This window comes from Phascolarctos cinereus, unplaced genomic scaffold (genome assembly GCF_003287225.1).
Source record: "Phascolarctos cinereus isolate Bilbo 61053 unplaced genomic scaffold, phaCin_HiC Scaffold_5;HRSCAF=322, whole genome shotgun sequence".
In the NCBI taxonomy this organism is placed as follows: domain Eukaryota; kingdom Metazoa; phylum Chordata; class Mammalia; order Diprotodontia; family Phascolarctidae; genus Phascolarctos; species Phascolarctos cinereus.
In genome coordinates, this window is record NW_027555958.1 from 292,284,813 (window position 1) to 292,307,285 (window position 22,473).

A 22,473-nucleotide genomic window follows, 5' to 3' on the forward strand; every position below is an offset into this window, starting at 1 on the left:
ATTTACAAGTGAATTCTACCCAACATTTAAATAATAATTAATTCCAATACTATATAAACTATTTGGAAAAATAGTTCCACCAAATTCTTTTTATGATACAAATATGATGCTGATAACCTAAACTGGGAAGAGCTAAAACAGAGAAAGAAAATTATAGATCAGTTTCCTTAATGACTATTAGATGGGAAAATTTTAAAGTATTAGCAAAGAGATCACAGCAACTTACCACGAGGACAATACGCTATGACCAGGTGAGAGTTATACCAGAAATGCAGGTCTGGTTCAATATTAGGAAAACTATCAGTGTAATTAACTGTATCAATAACAAAATTAACAAATCATATGATTATTTCAAGAAGATACAGAAAAAGCTTTTGACAAAATACAACTCATTCCTATTAAAAACACTAGAGAGCATAAGAATAAATGGAATTTTCCTTAAAATGATAAGTAGCATCTAAAACCATCAGCAAGCATTGTATAAATGGGGATAAGCTAGAAGTATTTCCAATAAGATCGAGGTGAAATAAGGATGTCCATTATCACTACTTTTATTCAATATTGTACTAGAAATGTTAGCTTTAGCAATAGGAGAAGAAAAAGAAATTGAAGTGATTAGAATAGACGATAAAGAAAAAAGCTATCACTCTTTGCAGATGACATGATGGTCTACCTAGAGAATCAACTAAAAACCTCCTTGAAGTAATTAACAACTTTAGCCAAGTTGCAGGATATAAAATAAACCCACGTAAATCATTTACATTTCTATACATTACTAACAAAGCCCAGCAGCAAGAGATAGAAAAAGAAATTCCATTTAAAGTTACCATAGACAGTATAAAATATGTGGGAGTCTACCTGCCAAGACAAACCCAGGAACTATATGAACACAATTACGGAACACTTTTCACACAAATAAAGTCAGATTTAAATAATTGGAAAAATATCAGTTGCTCATGGGTAGGTCTAGCTAATATAATAAAAATGACAATTCTATCTAAATTAATTTATTTAGTTGGTGCCGCACTAATCAGGGTACAAAAATTATTTTATAAAACTAGAAAAAATAATAACAAAATTCATCTGAAAGAAAAAAATGTCCAGAATATCAAGGGAATTAATGCAAAGAAATTCAAGGGAAGGTGGCCTAGCTGTACCAGATGTAAAACTGTATTGTAAAGCAGCAATACTCAAAAGTATTTGGTGCTGGCTAAGAAATAAAGTGGTGGATGAGTGGAAAAAATGAGGTACACAAGACAGAATAGTCAGTGACTTATAGTAATCTACTGTTTGATAAACCCAAAGACTTCAGCTTCTGGGATAAGAACATACTATTTGACAAAAAATGCAGGGAACTCTTGGGCGGCTCTTGAGTGGGGAGATACTTGAGGGAGGGAAGGGAGACCAATTTGGAAATCATTGGAATTATCCAGGAGAGAGATGACAGAGGCCTCAACTAAGCTAGTTAGTGACTGCTTGAATAAAGAAGAGTTCAGATGTAAGTGATGTTATTAAGGTAGAATCAACAAGATTGATCAGTTGATTGGATATCCAGAGTGAAATTGACAATACCAAGGTTTTGAACCTAGGAAACTGGAAGAATGGTGGTTCTTTGACATGAGATAAGAAAGTTTGGTAGAGGGGAACTATTGTGTGCTGTTTTATGTCCATAGTTGTTCTGTTCCCTGCTATTCCTCAGTCTCCCTCCCCTCCCCCCAAAAAAGCAAGTATATTTTCATTTCTTTTTTGGGGACAAACTTGGTCATCGTAATTTTGCAACATTCAGTCAATTTTTTTGTGATGATGATACTTTTTATTTACATGGTTGTCATATATATGTATATTTGCATCAGTTCATAGATTTTCCGTGCTTCTCTGTATTTCATAATCATTGCTTTTTCTAGTGTACAGTAGTAACTTTCTGTTGCTTTCATGTACTCTAGCTTGTCTATCTGTTACCCAGTCTATTTTGTTTTCTGTTCTTGGCTTTGGACATTTTGATATTTTGTGGGACCTTTTTATCTTTGACTTCTTAAGGTATATGCCTAGCAATGGGATATATGTGTCAAAGGGAGTGGACGTTTTAGTTGTTTTCTTAATATGATTTCAAACTTTCTTTATATGGAGGTTATAATGTTTCACAGCTCCATGCATGATGTATAATGTGCTTGTTTTTCTACAACCTTTCTAGCACTGACCCTTCCATCTTTGTCATCATTACCAGTTTGTTGTGTGGTAGGCAGAGAACTTCAGGCTTGTTTTGATTTTCATTTCTCTTATTGCTGATTTGGAGTACTGTTTCATGTGGTAGCTAATAGCATTTCTTTGGAAAATTATGTATTTATATACATTGACTACTCTTCTTACCTGTTTGTCAGTCCCCATATATCTTAGATACTGGACTCTTCTCAGAGGTATTTATTATAAAGATTTTTTTTAGCTACCTACTTTCTTTCTTATACTAGTCGTTTTGATTCTGTTGGTTCAAACCCTTTCAAGTTTTACGTAATTGAGATTATCTCTTTTATCTTTGGTGATTGCCTCTACCCCATGTTTAATTAAAAATTCCTTTTTTCTTTCTGTTAAAGTTATCTAATTAGGGTGTCTTCTAATTCTTTTAGAGTTAGTGTAATTTTTAATATTCAAAGGTCACTATCCATTTTAGGCTTATTGTTGGTATATGGTGTAAGATGTTGAACTAAGCCTAATTTCTGCCAGACTGCCAGTTTTTCAAATACATCTCAATACTTCCCTAAGTTTTGGGGTTTATAGGATATTGGGTTATTGTGTACTGACAATTTAAAATTTGGAGATGGGAAAAATGATGCACAGGTTTGCTTCTTTCTTTAGTACTTCAATAATAATAATACAAAATACCATTTAAAACAAAACAAAAAACTCTGTACAATTCTAAACCCTACATGATGGTCTACTTCAAAAAGTGGCAATATGATACGATGAAAAGAATGTTAGATTTGAAATTTGGATCCCAGCTCTGTCATTTATTAACTGTGACCTTGTACAAGTACCCCTTCCAACTTCTGAAATTGAAAAGAGGTTGTCCTCCCTCAAGTAAAGATTTCTTTTCCCACTTTACTTTCCTTACTTGCTACTAAGAAGGCAAGTAAAACAAAATCTGTTACATATATATGGTGAAGCAAATCAAAAACAAAAAAAACATATCTTTGTATTAGGAGATAGGCATCATGTTTCATCATCAGTCCTTAGGAATTGTGATTGGTAATTTTTTCCCCTAAATTTTGTCTTAATCAGCTAAGATCTATCTTCTTACTCTTATATTCCCCCCCCCATCTTGAGTACATAAAAAACCCAAAACCCATTAAATATACAGTCAATCAAAACAAAATTCCACATTGATCATATCCTAGAAATATTTTTTTTCACTCTGCATTCTGAATCGTTCGCTTCTCTTTCAGGAAGTGGTGGGGGGTAGCATGTTTCATTGTTAGTCCTCTGGAATCCTGGTTGTTCATTTATGTATGTTAGAGTCCAGCTCTGTGGTATTCTATCACATTTATATACCATAGCTTGTTTGTCCTTTTTTCAATTTAGGGGCACCTCTTCATATTCTCATTCTTTGATAGCTCAAAAAGAGTTATTAATGTTTTTGTACATTGTTAGAGTCTGTTGTGCTTAGGAGTAATTTCTTTCTTAATCTTCCTCATGTACATTCCCCTCCCCTTTTTTCCTTTTCCCTATTGAGTGAAATATATTTCTGTACACAGGGCTGTGTGTATTCCTTCTTTTGATCTGTTCAGGAGAGAGTGAGAGTCAAGTGTTAGCTCCTCCTTGACACCCTTTCCTCCTTGTTTTACAGCTAGCTATCACCCTGATTACGTGAGATGATTTTTCCCTAACCTTTGTTTCCTTCCCCTAGTGTATATTCTTCTCTCTTTCCATTCTTTTCTTGAGATTTCAAGACGTAACAGAACTACTTGTTGACAGTCACAAAGAAGAACCACAGCTGGTCTAATTGGATTCATTACCCATTTGATTTTTAATTAATTTTTGGTCATTTCCTTTTCAGAAACCTTTTACTGTTGCCAAATTTTTTGGGACCCTATGGGACTGCAACCCACAGTTTAAGAAGTGCTGCACTATAGTGACTAATATCTCCCTGGTCTAATTTTTCCAAGTATTTTGGACCAATAAAAAAATATTAATGTGCTTTGGCTTCACTAATTAAGTATATGCCCTGAATTTGCTTGTGTTAAGATAATTTGGAACACTGCCAGCAAAACATTTTGTTAAAAGAATTCAGAACATTATATCATTGAATGAACTAAGCAAAAAATTTCACAGAGAAGTCAAACTTACCCACAGTTTTAAAGAATTGCCCATATTTTCTTATGCTGGACCACTTTTTTTGGAGGGGGAGCTAGGCAGTGGGGTTAAGTGACTTGCCCAGGGTCACACAGCTAGTAAGTGTCAAGTGTCTGAGGCCAGATTTAAACTCAGGTCCTCCTGACTCCAGGGCCATAGCTCTATTCGCTGCGCCACCTAGCTGCTCCCATGGACCACTTTTAGTAATCATGATACTCAATTTTGGATTCCGTCCACCGATTATGTAAAGTCTTTGGTTGAAATTTGTCTAGTATGCTTCCATTTTTCCTGATGTCTTATTATTTCTTGCAAAATAATTAGGTGTTTCATTTTTAATCTTTTTGACAGATTGGCTCAAAACTCACTGAAACACCTTTGTTTTTAAAAATAGGTTAGAAAATTCTGTTTCCAAGTTTAAGTATGCAGGTCTGAGAATTTATAAGTGACATGTATAGTTTTTAGCAACAGAAGCTTAATTTTAAGATTTTGTTAATCATGATTGCTTTATTAGTTAATATCTCAAGGTAATATTAATAATAGTGATAGAAGTCCACATTTCAAATAATCTTCTCAGTTTCAAATTTTTTTGGCCAAACTCTTGTCAAATCTGATTGCCATTGTTTTCTGCCTTTTAATGTGAGTGGCGAAATGCTCATAATAGAGATAAAAAGTGGTAGTGCTGCAGTTTTCTAGTTTTGTTTAAATTCTTTTAAACATGATTTCCTTTTCTATTATGACCTTGACAAACATCACAATAAAGACCATTTCCTTTATGAAGAACAGAAAAGAAGACTGCATATAAACTGCTAATGTTCAGTATGTTCAGTTTGTTTTTGTGGTATCTTTGATTTAGCATGTTAATTCCAATGTTGCCCCATTTTGTCAGGGCAATAACAGCTAACATTTACATAGTGCTTACTGTGTGCCAGGCACTGTGCTAAGCACTTTACAATTATCATCTTATCTTATCCTCATAACAGTGTTCCTGGGAGGTAGGTGCTATTAATGTCATCCTCACTTTACAAATTAGGAAACTGAGGCAAACCAGAGGTAGAGTGACTTCTTCAGTGTCACAGGGATAGTAAATGTCTGAGGCTGGATTTGAACTAGGGACTTCCTTACTCTACACTGTGCCACCTAGCCGCCCCTAATATCTCCATTTGAAGTTGCTTTTGCTCTCTTCTGTGTATTTTTTAAAAAAAGGAATTATTGATAATTTTTCTATTTTGTATACATACCAACAATCCCCACTCTTTCCCTTTCCTCTTCAACACTTTCCTCTCTCGTGACAATGATTGTCAACACGAGAATGAGACAACACCATGTCTCATTCTGTACCTGTAGTCAGTGGTCTGTCACCTCTTTTTTAAGAGGGGGAGAGCTTTATTCATCATTAGTCATTGAATTTGATAAGAGTTGTTAAATCTTTGTAGTAGTCATTGTAGAAATTGTTTTCTGATTCTGCTGACTTCTGTCTGCATCAGTTCCTACTAGTTTTATCAGCTTTCTCAAAATCCATCCCTTTCACAATTTCTTACTGCAAAATAAAATTATAGACTTGCATCCTAATGGTTTGGCTATTGCCCAGTTGATGGGCACCCATTTTGCTTCTAGTTCTTTGCTACAATAAAAAGTACTGCTGTATATATTTTTGTACATTTAAGTCCTTTTTCTCCGCTTTTTTTAGGGAGTAGATAACATCATTGTGGCACTTGGGTAAAAATGTGTGTACAGTTTACCAGCTTTATTGTTTTAGTTCCAGTTGCTTTCCAGGATGTGTGGGCTAAATTCACAGGTCCACCAACATTAATATGTTTGTCTTGCCATAGACCCTCTAACAATTGCAGTTTTCTTTTTTTTGTTACCTTGGTCAAATCTGATGTTTTAATTTTTATTTCTTTTATATGATTTGTAGCATTTTTTTCGTATGGAGATTGATTACATTTTTTTTGTTTTTGGAGAACTGCCTGTGTGTATCCTTTAAACTATTTGTCTCTTGTAGAATGATTCTTATTCTTAAAATTTTGTACCAGTTCCTTATATATCTTGGATATCAAACCTTTATCAGTGTTTTCTGCTCTATTTCCCAGTTAACAATTTCTTTTGAAATTCTCAAGTTCATTGATTTTGCTTGTGCAAAAATGTTTTAGTTTTATGTAATCCTAATTGTCCGTTATCTCCTGAGATCCTTTCTATCCCTTGTTTGGTCAAAAACTCTTCCCTGTCTCTAAAAGATATTCCTTAATTTGTTTGTGGTGTAACATTTTATGTAGTAATAGTACTAATAATAGCTAACGTTTACATAGGGCTTACGGTGTGCCAGGCACTGTGCTAACCACTTTATAATTACTGTTACCACTTTTGATCTTACAGATTTTGGGAAGTAGGTGCCATTATTATTTCCATTTTATAGTTGAGGAAACTAAGGTAAACAGAGGTTAAGTCATTTGCTTGTTATGTGTCTGAGGCCAGCTTAGAGCTGAGAGATTTTGGTCTTCACAACAACCCTGGGAAGTAAGTGCTATTATTCTCATTTTACAGTTGAGGAAACTGAGGAAGAGAGAGGCTAACTGACTTGCCCAGTGTCACACAGCTAGTAAATGTCTGAGACCAGATTAGAACTTGGGGTTTTCTGACACCAAGCCTGGCACTCTATATCCAACATCCAGACCATACATTCATTTGGAACTTATTATGGTCTATGGTATGAGATACTGGTGTAAACCTAATTTATGCCACACTGCTTTTCTATTTTCCGAGTAGTTTTTGTCAAATGATGAGTCTTTGCTCCCAGTAATTGGAAGTCCTTTGGTTTATCAAACACTCTGCTGCTATTATTGATTGCTTCTGAGGTTGGTGTACTTAATCTATTCCATTCAACTTTTCTGTTTTTTAACTAGTACTAAATAGTTTGGATTATCACCCCTTTGTAGTGTAGTTTGAGATTGGCTATGAGCAGACTCTCTTCCTGCCTATTTTATTTCATTGTTTTCCATGAGATTTTTGACCTTTTCCTCTACGTGAATTTTATTTTTTCTGGTTCTGTAGTGTTTTAGTAATTGGATACGGAACTGAAATGATAAACTACTTGAGACGATATTGTTATTTTTATTATTGGTATTACCTCCTTATGTTATTAGTGTTTAATCTGTTTCTTTGCAGGATCTGTTTTAAGGCACTTTGTGAATGTAGTCAAAAATAAATAATATCCATAGATCCATTTAATTAGGCACTTAGAAACTGCAGTTGATTACAGTATTTTAAAAGTGAACTGATAAGTCAAGGCACAACCATCAATCAACATTCTGTATGAGTTGTGATATTTCTCTCAGGGTCCCTTTAGGTATGACACAGGCCTAGTTAGAGTGCGAGTGTCAATTTGTATATAAATTAAAATATTTTCTTCCTTATACCTCAGTGGATTGTCATTTGCATCTTTGGAGATGACTGTTTTTAGCTTTAAAGCCATGATTCTGTGGTTCTTTGACTTTGACTTCAAATTCTGGGGGTGGAATTGATGACTTATTTTTTTTGTCCAGTCTCCTCAGCTAAAAAAAAAACCCGTTATTTAAATTGTGAAGTTCAGTGAAAAGAATATGTATGGGGAGGGTTAGAGGTAGGTCATCGCATACTTAAACATATATTCCCCAGTTTGGAATTTCATTTTTGTACCTTGAATAATTCTCACAGTTTGGAGAGTTTTTGAAATAAGTAGATTCTGGTGTTTTTATATGTAAAAATAGAACATCTGTGTGATCAGACTATCTTTAAATGAAGTCTGTTTTCAATAACAGGTTTTTGGGGGCACTGTGTTCCACTGGAAATACTAAAGGCCCTCCTTATCTTATTAAATGGATACATCTTCAGTTTGTTCCCTGTTAAACGAATTTTTGTTATCTTTACAATTTAGTAAATGATTGTGTTTGCTTCAGTTAGTGATAATCTTTTGAGTGAGAATCCCTCATCCCTGGCTTCTCTTAACAGTTGGTTCTACCCTAAATAGATAGATTGTAATCTTGTCTTTTTTGAATGCAAGTTGCATATCACTGTAATTCATAGCAGTTGACATCTCTTAACATTGATGTTACTGTAAATCTTAACAATTTTATCAGCTCTGTTGTAGGGTTTCTGCTGATATGATATTTCTGTGATAAAGTATGATTGTTTTGTTGTTTATGGAAAAATGTGTTAGTTTTGGGACACTCAACAGTAGTAGACTAAGAGTAATTTTTCTGTGAATTTATTTTATAAGTAGAGCCTTTCATTTAAAAATTCTCATGTATGTCTTCACACATTATATTTATACTTAACATTTGGCCCCAGGATATTTTTTGGGAATAGGTTGATTCTCTAAGCAGTAGATTTTTGTGTGTGTGTGTGTGTGTGTGTGTGTGTGTGTGTGTGTGAGAGACCAGGTGGAAGTAGGAAAGAGTGAATTTTTAATACAGATTTTGCTGACCAGTATCTGATAGGTGGGTGGCTAGTAGAAAAAAAGATTCAGTGGTGGGAGCATCACATTGAAGTCATTATTATTATTATTGCTTTTTTTTAATGTGAGGCCATCGGGGTTAAGTGACTTGCCCAGGGTCACACAGCTAGTGTCAAGTGTCTGAGGTTGGATTTGAACTCAGGTCCTCCTGATTTCAAGGCTGGAGCTCTATCCGCTGCGCCGCCTAGCTGCCCCATGTTGAAGTCATAAAGCTGAATTTGGCCATGACTTCAACAGTGTATGTGTTATTCTGTACCTTACCCCTACACAGAAAGGAAAAAGAGGCAGTTAGAGGAGGGTAATTTTTTAAAAAAGGGACTGTAATCAAATTAAGTAAAATTATCTATATCTGGAATATTCTATTTTTGCCCTTAAGCAGGAGCAGAGGAATAAACCAGATTAAATTAGATCATTTCAGGGCCTCTTCAATCTGTTTTATTATGAAAATGTTTAACATATTTTTTCCTTCTATGCATTTACTAACTGTTTTTCATTTTTTCTCTTAGACTATCCTCTGGCTACATAGTAAGGGGCCTTGGAGCTGGCCTCAACAACAGGAGAGGCTGGACTCCCTGTCTCTCTGTGCTGAATGGCTGCGATGGCGCCCGCTCTCACTGATGCAGCAGCTGAAGCTCACCATATCCGGTTCAAACTGGCTCCCCCATCCTCCACCTTGTCTCCTGGCAGTGCCGAGAACAACGGCAACACCAATATCCTTATTGCTGCCAACGGAACCAAAAGGAAAGCCATTGCAACAGAAGATTCCAGTTTAGACTTCCGAAACAACCCTACCAAGGAAGATTTGGGAAAGCTACAGCCATTGGTGGCATCTTATCTCTGCTCAGATGTAGCATCTGTTCCTTCAAAAGAATCTTTGAAGTTGCAAGGAGTCTTCAGCAAGCAAACAGTCCTTAAATCTCATTCTCTCTTATCTCAGTCTTTTGAACTCCGAGCTGAGCTGTTGGGGAGACAGCCAGTTCTGGAGTTTTCCTTAGAGAATATAAAAACCATGAATTCAAGTGGCCAGCCAACTCTGCCACAAGCACCTGTAAATGGGTTGGCCAAGAAATTGACTAAAAGTGCAAATCCTGACCATGATAATTCCAGTTCTCTCAATGGGGGAAAATGTGCTCTCTCTTCGTCTACTCTCCAGGGTGTTGAAGTTCGAGGTTCTGAATCTGGGGATTTGAAGGTGGGTTTGACCAATACAACTCTTCCACATAGAAACCTTGATGTTGAGCACATGTTTAGCAATAATGGCACTGCAAACAAATCTTCCGTAAATTCCACGGAACAGCTGGCACTTCAGGGGGGCAGTGGAGAGAGTAGGTTATCACCTGACACAGACTCCAACTCCAGTTTGGGGGGTAGCAAGACACAGGGGCAGAAATCTGCTCTGCCTTGTAGCCTTTTTAGTTGTCTAGATTCTGATATGAGGACAACAGCATTATTGCGGCGGCAGGCAGACATTGAGAGTCGTGCCCGGAGGCTGCAGAAGCGCTTACAGGTGGTGCAGGCCAAACAGGTAGAGAGGCATATACAGCACCAGCTAGGTGGGTTCTTGGAGAAGACTCTAAGCAAACTGCCAAACTTGGAATCTTTGAGGCATCGTAGCCAGTTAATGCTGACCCGGAAGGCTGAAGCTGCCCTTCGGAAAGCTGCCAGTGAGACTACTACTTCAGAAGGACTTAGTAGTTTTCTGAAAAGTGATTCTATCTCAGAAGAGTTGGAGAAATTTACAGCTAGTAGCACAGCTAACCTGAAGTCCAGTGAACAGGCCTTTGATTCAGATGTCACTGACAGTAGCTCAGGAGGGGAGTCTGACATCGAGGAGGAAGAACTGGCCAAGGCAGATACAGAACAACGCCATGTGCCACTGTGAGTATTAACCAAACTTGACACTTTTAAGAAATGATAGGATTCAGTGTGAATAAGTTGTTCTAGTACTTTTTTTTTGCAATGCCTAGATTCCGTTATCTTGACCTTAATTTAGAACACATAAGTAGCTTGAGGGGGTTTATATATATATGTTTACTTATTTGTGAAATATGGTATTTCTGGATATGTTGTGATAATGTTTTGCTGAATTCTAAAATGATGTGTTTCCATTTGAAATTTCATTTTACTCTACTTTTGAAAGACGATATTAGGCAAAAGGTAGAGAGTTAGGATAGGTTATAGGATACGAGCAGATGGAGGAACTTTTACGTTAGGTTATTTGAGGCTACATGAACACGAATATTGAAATTTTGTGGTATGAAGGCACCAAAAGGGAAAGGTCATAAAGTTTACTATAGCTAGGACTAGATTTTTGGGCTTCTTGCTTTAGCTATAGCATATTGCCTATTTGCTAGAATTCAGTTAAATAATTTCTCAGTTTTTCACAGTCTACTTAAAATGATCATTGAATTATTGGATATATGGAATAAACATGCAAGATTAGGTGAAAAATTTGAATCCATGTATGTGCCAGAGAAATTGGATATAATGTCAGTGTAGGGGAAGTTTTCACTTGCCCCCTTTTCAAGTTTCCTTTTTTTATCCAGGATTCATACAGGTGACATGGCAGAAAATGTAACTTCTTTTTGCTTGCCTTTTTTTTTCTTATTGAAGGAAAGAAACATGTAGTCAAAACTATTACTGGTGTTGTTCCCCATGAGATCTTGTAGGAAGAAAACAAATTAGCAAAGATTGGGTTACTGTTTATGAATTTTTAGAAGACAGTTGATATTGGCACTCTTTATTTTCTATATCCATATAAATCCTCTTTGATTCCAGCAAATCAGTGAGTAAAAAGGCCTTTAAAAGTATATAATCTTCAAAAGTTTTGAATCTGATTGTTGTAGGTCACAGTGTTTTGACGACTCTCATAGTAAGCCTAGATTCATCATTCTGCAGTTATTGGCTCAGGTTTTTCTTTTCTTTTTTTTTCCCTCAAGTTAATGGCGCACAAGTCAAGAAGACACAAATTGTGTTCCTGACCTTATCCGTAGTATTTTAAGAATACATCCGTATTATCAGGAGTAATTTCCCCTATTACCTGTTCACAGTATAGTGTAAATTAACCTTCATTGACATATTGGGGGACTAAAGAAATAAACTAAATTACCAAAATAACCAGGAAGTTGTATTATGGTGTATTATGATATTAGTTGTCACTTAAATTTTTAAGTGATCACTCAATTTCTGACTATTTGTGAATAGATTTTCTTTAATCATTGTGATAAGTATCTGAGAAGGTTTTATAGTGGAAATGTAGTGCCCAAACCATATAATAAAGGATTCATTTTGCACTGTCAGTTCTATATTAGCTTGATTAATTTTGTTGACTGTTATAACTTATTAACTGTGTTGTCTTTAAAAGTTGGAGATCAAATAGCGAGATAATAATATTGTTGGCTGGCTTGGGTGAAGTTTATTTGACTTTGAAAATTTATGTTGTATTGTGAGGAGGGAGTGTGGTTCTTAAGTGATCTTTAGGGTTAGCTCCAGTTCATTTTGTGTGTGTATATATGTGTGTGTTTTATTTTGGAGGCAGTGGGGGATTAAGTGACTTGCTTAGGGTCATACAGACAGCTAGTAAGTGTCTCGGGTTGGATTTGAACTCAGGTCCCCCTCACTCCAGGGCCAGTGCTGTATCACTGTGCCACCTAGTTTCCCCCAGTTCATTTCTTAATAGCTTTAAGAAGTGTTCTGGAAGGTGAATTGGCTAGGAAACTCAGGATCATGCAGTTTGGAAGTTTCTTGTCTTGTTTTATTTTGTTATATCTGCTTCCCTTTCTGATATTCCAGAATCCCATAGTATTTTATCTCTCTCAAATTTCTGATGTATTAGGAACATTTAAAATTTAAATGTCTCTGAGTACAATTGGGTTAAAAAAACCCCGAACATTTTAAATTAAAACCGACTCCAGTATTAAAATATTTGTCTCTTCCTTAATAAAACAAAAAATCACTGTTGTTAAACCACCTGGTGCATTTTGATCTCCAGGATCATGTAAAATACATTTATGTGACTTGCTTGAAAAAATCTTGGATGTGAAATCAAAGACTCTGGGTTCAAGTCCTAGATTTTACAGTCACTAGCTATGATATCTCTATTTTGGTTATTGGTAAATTAGTTTTCTGTGACTTTCTGTCATTTACTAATTAGGGTTTTTATTCATTCTTTTGAACATTTCAGAAAATGATGGTTTTAATGACTGCTGACTGTTTTGAGAAACTATCCACTTTCCACTCAGCTGCCAAGGTGATTTCTCTAAAATGTAGGTCTGATCGTGTCACCCCTTTGCTTAGTGAGCTTTGGTGGAGTCCTGTTACTGCAGGATCAAAGATAAGGTATAAGATCCTTTGATTGGCATTTGAAGCTTTGTATAACCTGGCCCCTTTCTACCTTTGCAGCCTCTTCACATTCTCTTGGGATCCAGTTGTATTGACCTATTTGCAGTTCCTTGAATTTGACTGTCTAACTGCTTGCCTTTGCTGTCCCTTATGTCAGGAGCACTCTGTTATCTCACCTCCTCCTCTTAGTTTACTGAGTTTCCTTCAGGATGGGGATCAAGACTTGTACATGCTTTCTGAGGGGAACCTTTCTTCTTTCAGATTTCGTTCATCTACATTGTGTATGTCTTGTATGTACCTAGTTACTTAAATTTGTCTTCTCCATTAGATTGCATGTTTCTTGAGGGACAGGGAATGTTTTTTGCCTTTTTGTGTATCCACAAATACTTGTTGACTGATGGACCAAGGCTAAATGCCTACTATGTATCATGTACTATGCTAGGTGTGGAGTTACAAAAACAAAAGCCAAACTGTTCTAAGACAATGTCTACATATGTTACCAAACACAAAACAAAACCGAAGTAACTTGGAAGGAAAGCTTTAGAGACTCTTGGGGACTGGGTAGGCCTCACTTGTATAAAGGTGGTTTTGAACTAAGCTTAGATGGAAACTTACAGATTGATTCCAGCTGTGGGGAGAAGGGAAGAAGAACAGCCTCTGTAAAGGAATGGAGACTGGAGATGGAATGTAGTATGTGAGAAACAACAGGAAAGCTAATTTGTATGGATAGAAGATTGCATGAAACTAGAAAGGCATGTTGAAGCCAGATGGTGAGGGGCTTTAACTGCCAAAGTGAGGAATTGATATTTGATCCTCAAGGGAGCCTCTGAGTGAGAGCAGAGGGGTGACATGGTCAGACCTGCAATTTAGGAATATCATTTAGGTTTCCAACAAGCAAGTCAAGAAACCTTTCTAAACTGTAGCTTGCTATTACTAAAAATATGAGCTTTATTTCCACCACCACAGGGTTATATTTTATAATGAAAAAAATTATATAAGGCATGTAAATGCCAACGAAACACCAAAGCTTCCACAGATATTGTGGTCATGGTGTTATCATCCACATATTAGATATTCATTTATTGATAATATTTTTATAATGCTTTATGATTATGTTGCCATGTAACATTTATCATTTCATCTGAACCTCTGCTACCAGGATTGTATTTTTCCCTTTTAAAAAAAAATTTAGAAGAATGAGGAAACTGAGGCCTAGAGAGGTTAAATGATTTGTGTGAAGCTGGCTGCACAGCTGCTAAATGTTAAGGCCTCACACTTTAGAGTTTCCACTAGAGTACACCTGACCTTTTCTACCTGCTCATGGGCAGGCAGGTTGTGGTAACTTTATTTCACATGAGAGGCCCGTAGAGATTGTGATTTGTACCATGTTATAGCGTATGGAAGAACTGGGGCTGGATTGAAACTTTAGATTCTTAGTCCAAGTGATCAATCTTTGCATGTGATATGAAAATCACATAATGCATACCTCTTTTACAATTATGGGACCTCCCCTATCAGTTTAGTAATTATTCTTTCACTTACTTCGAAAGACAATGAGAGCACAGTTGAGGTGAGATAACATAACTTAGTTTTGTGTTTTCCTTCAGCTCTGTTAGGCAGCATATGACTAGGAACAAAGTGGTGGCAGCTGAGGTCAGGGTTGCAGGGTGAAAGTTGACAAGTGCCAAACTTATCCCTGAGCTTGTACAAAATGACCATAAAAAGCACCATACCAAATTCTGAGTGGGATAGCCAACAAAAAGTCATAGTGAGTCAATTTTCCTGCCCAGGACAACTTGGGAAGACAAAAAGAGAGGTCTGAGGACACTGAGGTTGGGGCTGGCTAAGAGCATTGTGTGGTGGAAATTGACATCAGCCGTGGGCAGTGGGGAGGCAGCAGCAATGGGGAACAGTATCCAGGGATGGTAAGAGGACTTAATATCTGGTCAGAAAAAGATCCTAGGACTTCTAGTTCTAGTGCAGCATGGGGTACAGTTTAATTACCCAGTTCTGGGGGCCAGTTCCTGGGCAGAGAGGAACAGTCAAGAGAGAACAGGGACCTATAAGTGTAAGGACCAGAGCACAGCCCAGAAAGTCAGTGACTAGACACCCCTCCTTGGATTATATATCATAAGAAGCACCAGAACTTGCAGATCCCCCAGACCAAGCTGTGAAAGTAAAAGAAAGGCATAAAAGACTGGCCATACAGTCATGGAGGTGAACACAGCCCAATCCTAATATAAAGTCCAAAGTCAAGAAATAGGCTGGAAGAATGAGCTAACAACAGCAAAAAAGAGAGCCTGACTGTAAAAAGCTCCCATGGTGACTGGGAAGGTCAAGACATAAACTTAGAAGAAGGTAATGACTTGAAAACATCTGCAAGCAAAGCCTCAAAGAAAAATGCAGAGGAACGACAGGGGTACACAGTGGTAACAGAAGGGCAAGGGGGCAAGCGATTAAATTGTACAGGATGAATCAGAGTTGAACTGATTTTTTTTTTTTTTGGTGAGGTAATTAAGGTTAGGTGATTTGCCCTGAGTCACGTAGCTAGTAAGTGTTATCTGGCTGAGGTCAGATTTGAACTCAGGTCTTCCTGACACTAAGGCTGGTGCTCTATCTACTGTGCTGCCTAGCTGCCCCCGAACTGATTCATTTACTTAAGGTTCCAAGTTGGAAAAGGTGAACAGTGTAGCCAGTATAGGAGTGATGACCTGGGAAAGAACCAAGGGGTAGAGGAAATGGTGAATGAAGCACTGATGGTGCAGATAAAGAACATAGGAGTCATACTATGTAGGGAAATTGGAAAGATAAAAGGTTGCGATCAAATTAAGGGATTTTTGACTTTATGAACGTGAAACGGGAATACTTGTGAATGATGGCAAGATTAGGAATGTGAACAAGACTTTGTTCCATATTCTCTATACTTTTTCCTTTGGTAATCTTATCTATTTCCATGGGTTCAATTATCTAAAGGGATGACTTAGAAATCCATCTTTATTCTGTCCTTTAAACTCCAGCTCTGTATTTCCAATTTTTTCTTAGAAATCTTTATCTGTTGGTTCCTCAAACAGCTCTAATCTCAGTTCTCTTACCCCCTACCCCCCCCCCAACAAACCTCAAATGCAAACCAAACCAACAACTTTCCTATTTCTGTTGAGAGCATTTCTGTGAACCATAATCAGGTCATTTATCCTCTCTGAGGATAAATATCTTATCTATGAAGTGAGAGAATTGGACTTGATACACTTCCTGCTCTACATCTATGATCTCTTAACATTTCTTCCATTTTTCCTGGCTTGAACTGGGCATTAATGTTGACTCTAACCCTCTATCCCCTGTTGTATCTATCTGATCAGTTGCCAAACTGTTGATTCTGTCTCCAGAAAACTTTATGCATTTGTGCTTTTCTTCCACTCTAGTTAGGTCTTTATCACATGCATCTTCCCTATTGGGATACTACTCTAGATTGACCCCCGTTCAAATCATCATAATTGCTGAAGTAGACCTGGCTTAGAGTTCTGATAATGTCACTCTCTCCTCAATTCTTTAATGGTTCCTTGTTGCTTAGACAATAAACTACAAACTGCTTGGGTTGAATTTAAGTCCATCTACACGGAGACCAATCTCCCATTTCCAACTTCACATTATTCTCCTTTATGTATTCTCTTCCAGCCAAATTGAACTGTTAATCTAATTTTTGGGCCCAGTTACAGTCCATGTAAGCTTCTGGGCCCCTCCACTTAGCCTTTCCTTTTGTTACATTTTCTTCTAAATCACTTTATGTGTTTTTTTTTCAAATCACCATCACAACTTTCTTTGTATTATACTTATTTATGTACCCATCATAACTCCTTTCTCTTCCCTTTTCCCCTAGTGTAAACTTCTCTAAGGTGGAGAGTAGGCCATGTTTTAGTTTAATATTCTCTATGTCTAACATTGTCTATATATAAATGCTTTATAAATGTTTGTTGATTTGAACTATAGGCAGTTACTTAACTTCTCTGAACTCAATTTTTTCTCATCTATAAAATGGAGTCAATATTTAATCTAAATAAACTGATAGGCTAATTGGAAGGGAAAGCACTTGACAAAGCACAGTACCTAAATGTGGTTTGCTGTTACTTTGTAATGTAGGTTTGGGAAATTAAGTAACTTTTGGGGTCTTAATCCCTAGCTTCTCTTTGCAAGAATAAGCACTTAAATACTTTGGGGCCTGTTCACTACTTTCACAGGTGCTTAATATAGGAAATAGGGAAACTTCTTTGTGCCTATAGGAAGATCACATCTTATGTCAAAGAAGCTCCCCTATTTTTTTTTTTTAGTTAAGCACTCATTATTTCAAAAGAGATTTAGGGAGAGTGACCAAAAAGTTATATTTTATTCATTAAAATTAATTTTTATGTGATTAGCAATTAAGCAAGTTGAATTGGTCATGGTGATATGTTTGAGAAGTCATTTAATAAGACTTATTTAGAATTTTCTTTTGAGAATCTACGCTAGCAGATACAGAGCAGTCATTAGATTGTGAGCTTCTTGAGGGTAGGGTACTGTCTTTTGCTTGTTTTGATATCTCTGCAGCACATTGCATAGTGACTGGCACATGGTAGGTGCTTAAATGCTTAAATGGCTCACTCAAGTCAAAGCTGGAAGGTACAGGATGTAAAGTCATTAATTCTTACGCTGTTTTTACACTGTGTAGATTTGAGTATGAATTTGAATTCCATTTCAGAACTGAGGGCTGTGTACCTTCCTTTACTTTTCTTAGAAATGCCGGAGATGATGACATACACATTTATATGTCTTTTGTAATTGATGGGTTCGGTGCTTACCTTGACAAGAAAATGAGATGTTTCTGAGCAGTCTTTGCCTCTTTTTGGATCAGTACCTGGGATTTCATGTATGTTGGGAACTCCCTAGTGAGAAAACTCTTCGTATCAGCAACTGCTCTGCAGCTTGTCTTAATGAGTTTCCTGGGACCTTAAGAGGTTAAGTGGCTTGCCAGTCACCCAGCCAGAACTAGCTAGAGGTAGGAATTGGAAACCTCCCCACCCCCAATCTTCCTGACTACTGTTTGCTATATCCACCAAGCCATTGAGTAACATAGTATTATAAAATGCTTTAGAAATATACTTTGTGCTACTTATCAGTAAAATTTCTTGGGACAGGCACTAGCATCTAGGGATTACTCCTCTGAACTATACTTGGAAGAAAAGGATTACTCTCCCTGTGATACCTATAAAGCCTTGAAAAAAGTTCTTAATCTGGAGGAAGAAGGGATTAGAGAGGGAAGAATACCATTCACTGACAGTGGAAAAGATGGAAGAGAGAACACAAATCCAGTCCATGGTGGTAAACTGCAAGGAGCAATTTGAGGCTGCTTTTTAGAAGGCTGTTATTTGGATATTTGATGCAACAAATTTTGTGGTAACTTAATTCAAAGTCAGTTTGAGGGTTACTTTAGCAGACTTTTTGGACCCAAGATCTATAAGGTTTATGATCAATAAATCTACAGTAAACATCTAAATGAAAATGTACATGTAGGATGCTATGCTTCATTGAAATTTGAGGCCAATTGAGCTTTAAGAAAATATTTTTTATTTTAATTTATTAATACAAAAATCTTCCTTAAATAATTTTCATATATTTTCTATCTATAGCTGTGAAATTATCTTCCACTCTCTCCTCCTTTCCCCCAGTTTTTGATAGAGATGTGGCCTTCCTTGTCAAACTGCATATGTAATTGAGCTCATCCATTTCTGTCTTTAGCAGATTGCGTTCTTTGTCATCTCCTTCTTAGTTATTTTTCCCCTCCCCATCAGCTGGTTCCTTCCTCAGAACCTAGAAACATGTCCAAGTCTCTCCTATCCTTAAAATACCTTTACTAGAGCCTACCATCTTGTGCTGTTGTCCTGTACCTCTCCTCTCTCTCATCCAGACTGTTCAAAAGAGCTGTCTGTACTTGCTGCTTCCATTTTCTCTTCTCTCACTCTTCAGCCACTTGCAGCCTGGCTTCCTATTTCTTCGCTCAGCCAAAATTGCTTTCTCCAAAGTTGCCGATGATTTCATAACTGCCAAATCTGGTGATCTCTTTTTCACTCCTTATCCTTGACCTGTCTTGTTGCATTTGACCTGTTGACTACCTCTCCTCCTGGATTCTTTACTTCTCTCTGGCTTTTTTTGATACTACTCTTTCCCAATTATGGAATCTGCCCTATTGGCAACCTGAAGCCTATGGACCTGTTTGTAGAATAATGTTAGTTGCTTTTATATTCAAAATTGAAGGAATGTTAAATTTCATTTAGAGCAGGCCTGCATTACCTGCAGGCCTGATTTGGAGGTTAGTGAAAATAAAGAAGGATCACCCCTATCTAAGTGTATGGACTCCCTAAAAGCTATGTACCCTTTGTTTCCATAGACCCCTCGTTAAGAATTTACTCCAGTCTATGATCCTTATTAGCTCCTATAAATAATTTTCCTTAAGCCAGACCTGACCATTTTCCCCCCTTCCCTCCCCAACTTCGGTGGTGCCTTATTGCCTCTGGGATCAAAAATAAACACCTGTGTTTGCCTTTAAAATTCTACAGATTTTGGCACCAACCTGTTTTTTCCAGCCTCATTAGATATTACCCTCTTTGTATTGGCCAAACCGACCTTCTTTGCCCCTAGCTTTCCAATATTTTTATGCAGATAACTTTCAAGCCTACATATTCAGCCGTGATCTCTCTCCTAAACTTCAGTCTCTCACCAGTTGCCAACTGGAGATTTTAAAAACCAGTGTCTTGGAGAAATCTTAAAATTCAACGTGTTCAAAATTAAGTTTGTTCTCTTTCACTCAAAACTCTCTCTCTTAAAAACTTTCCTGTTTCTGTTGAGGACATCACATTCTTTCAGATGTGTGTGGTTCATAATCTTACCATTATCATCAATACCAGACTCTCCCTCACCTCACGTATCTGGTTGTTTGCCAAATCTCTTCTTTTCTACTGTTAAAAACTTCTCTTGAACCTGACTCCTCAGCTCATTATTTCTAGTTATTTCTATTTGTCTAGATTATTGCAGTGATCTTCTAATTGGTCTCCCTGCTTCAAGCCTCTACTCCTTTCTATCCTACCGACTGCTGCCAAAGTAATTTTCCTTAAGTGTGGATCTGACCCTGTGGTTTGCTTACTCCACAGATTTCAATGGCATTCCATTGTCTCTAGGATTAGCTTTTAAAACTCTTCATAACCTGTCACTGGATGTATCTTTGCAGCTTTATTATACATGATACCATGCCCCTCACTCTGTGTTTGAGCCAAACTAGCCTACTTTGCACTGACCATCCCTTATGCCTGGAATGCAGTACCTCCTTTCCCCAGTCAGTTTCATAGAGCCCCACTCTTCCATTAAGACACAGCTCAACTGGATGAACTATATGAATCCATTCATGGTAACCTCAAGTGCTAGTGCCCTCCCTCCAAAACTACCTTGGATTTAAATATTTGGTATATGTTATATTTGTTCACTTTATATTAATGCTATATGTATTTATGTGTGTTCTTATTACCCCTGTATGTCCCTGGTGAGTAGGGATTGTTTCATTGCCTGAACTTGTGTCCTTATTACCTAGCAAAAGTGTCTGTCACATATACTAAATCATTGATAAATACTTATTTATTGATTTTTATGTATGATATATTTATTTGACAGTCTTGATTGTCTCTAGGAAATAATTTACAGTATCGGTTTTCATTTTCTAGACTGTAGAGGCAAAATTGCTGTAGGAGATGTGACTCAAACTGTAGGGATTCCAGGATTTTTCAGGAATTTGGGTACTTGCAAATATTTTAGATTTCAGGACTTTAGGGAAATAATATATTTCAGAGATCTGGCTTAGATGGATTCTAATTAATTTGAGAGTATGTCCTAATTCTGTGTTGGTTTTGAGAGTTGGTTGTTAACTTCTATGGGAGTGATAGCAAGGAATAGTTGAAAGAGCTTCTGATTAGATTGTCAGAGGAAAAGGGGAATGGAGGGTGGCAAAAAGGAACATACATGGCAGGCATTGTACTAAGCACATTTTCAAATATTATCTCATTTGATCCTCACAACAGTCTTGAGAAGGTAGGTGCTATTAAGTATCCTCATTTTACAGATGATGAAAACCAAGGCAAATGGAGGCCAAGTGGATTGCCCAGGGTCACACAGTTAGTAAGTGTCTGAGACTGGATTTGAACTTAGGTCTTCCTGACTGAAGGCCTAAAGCTCTATCCACTGAGTCATCTAGCTGCTTCTTCAAGAAAGAACCTTAGGGATCATCTACTCCATCCTCCTTATTTTATAGATTAGGAAACTGATCATTAAAGAGGCTATGATTTTCCCAGATCTCACTACTTTTGCCACTGTATCATGCTGCCTTTGCCTTGCTTCGTGGTTTCTAACAAATTATGTGCCCTTGATCTCTTCTTAAGGTCTCAAATTAAACTTCAAGGGGGATTTTAGTTTAAGGTTTTTAGTTTTTTTCCCCTCTTAAAGTATTTAGATTAGCACATTGGTCTCTAGACTTCTTTTAGTAATAACATTTTGAGTATGCATCTTCAGTATGTGTATGTTTAATTATTTGTAAGTTATTGTACATTTGTACTAATAATTATGTGCTTTATAAAACATAGAAATTAAAAAAGGATGAGATAAAGAGAGGTGAATTTTGGACTTAGAAACAAGATTTGAAAAGTGATTAGATGTGTAGTTGTTGGGTGGGGGAAAGAGTTGAAGATGATATCAAGATTATAAATGTGGGTGACTGAAGAGTTGATAATAGCCTTGTATAGTAATAGAGAGATTTGGAAGAGGTATGGGTTTTTGGAGAAGGATAATATAATGAAAACACCATGCAGATCCAGCCTGTGCCTCTTTATCCTGTGACAGTTATTCTGCCATACTCAAAAAATAAGAAGGTAAGCCCCCGTTAAAGTTCTTGCAGGGAAGATTGGGATTTGGCCCATCTTTCTCCCCTAACTTGGCTGATCACATATCTCTTGAGGTCAGGTCATAGTCTCCCTGGGGATCTTGACCTTTGCATTGGAAATCACTGGACTTGAGGAATTCTAAGCTTTCGTCTTGTTCTAAATGCATGTGATTCTATCAGTTTGAGTCCTAGTGAAATTGAGAGACTTATTTAGGAAGAATTCTCCCATTGGCCAAATAAATTAGAATGTTACAAGTACTGTTGCAGTAGATCATATGTGGTAAGTGTAGAGTATATGCCTATAGTTTTACTTGCTGGCTAAAGTTTCTTTGTTAGCAAATTTATACTTCTT

At 36.9% G+C, this 22,473-nt stretch overlaps 1 protein-coding gene across 4 annotated transcripts in view; it reads left to right on the plus strand.

Annotated features, from left to right (window-relative positions):
• KANSL1 (KAT8 regulatory NSL complex subunit 1) overlaps positions 1 to 22,473 on the plus strand; it is a 194,012-nt gene that overhangs the window by 48,672 nt on the left and 122,867 nt on the right. For all 4 annotated transcript variants that reach the window (XM_020997271.2, XM_078155948.1, XM_020997272.2 and 1 more), the window contains exon 3: positions 9,340 to 10,711. In XM_020997271.2, coding sequence (XP_020852930.1) covers positions 9,423 to 10,711 — 1,289 coding nt within the window. In that variant the 5' untranslated portion in view covers positions 9,340 to 9,422. The remainder of the gene's footprint in view (positions 1 to 9,339; positions 10,712 to 22,473) is intronic.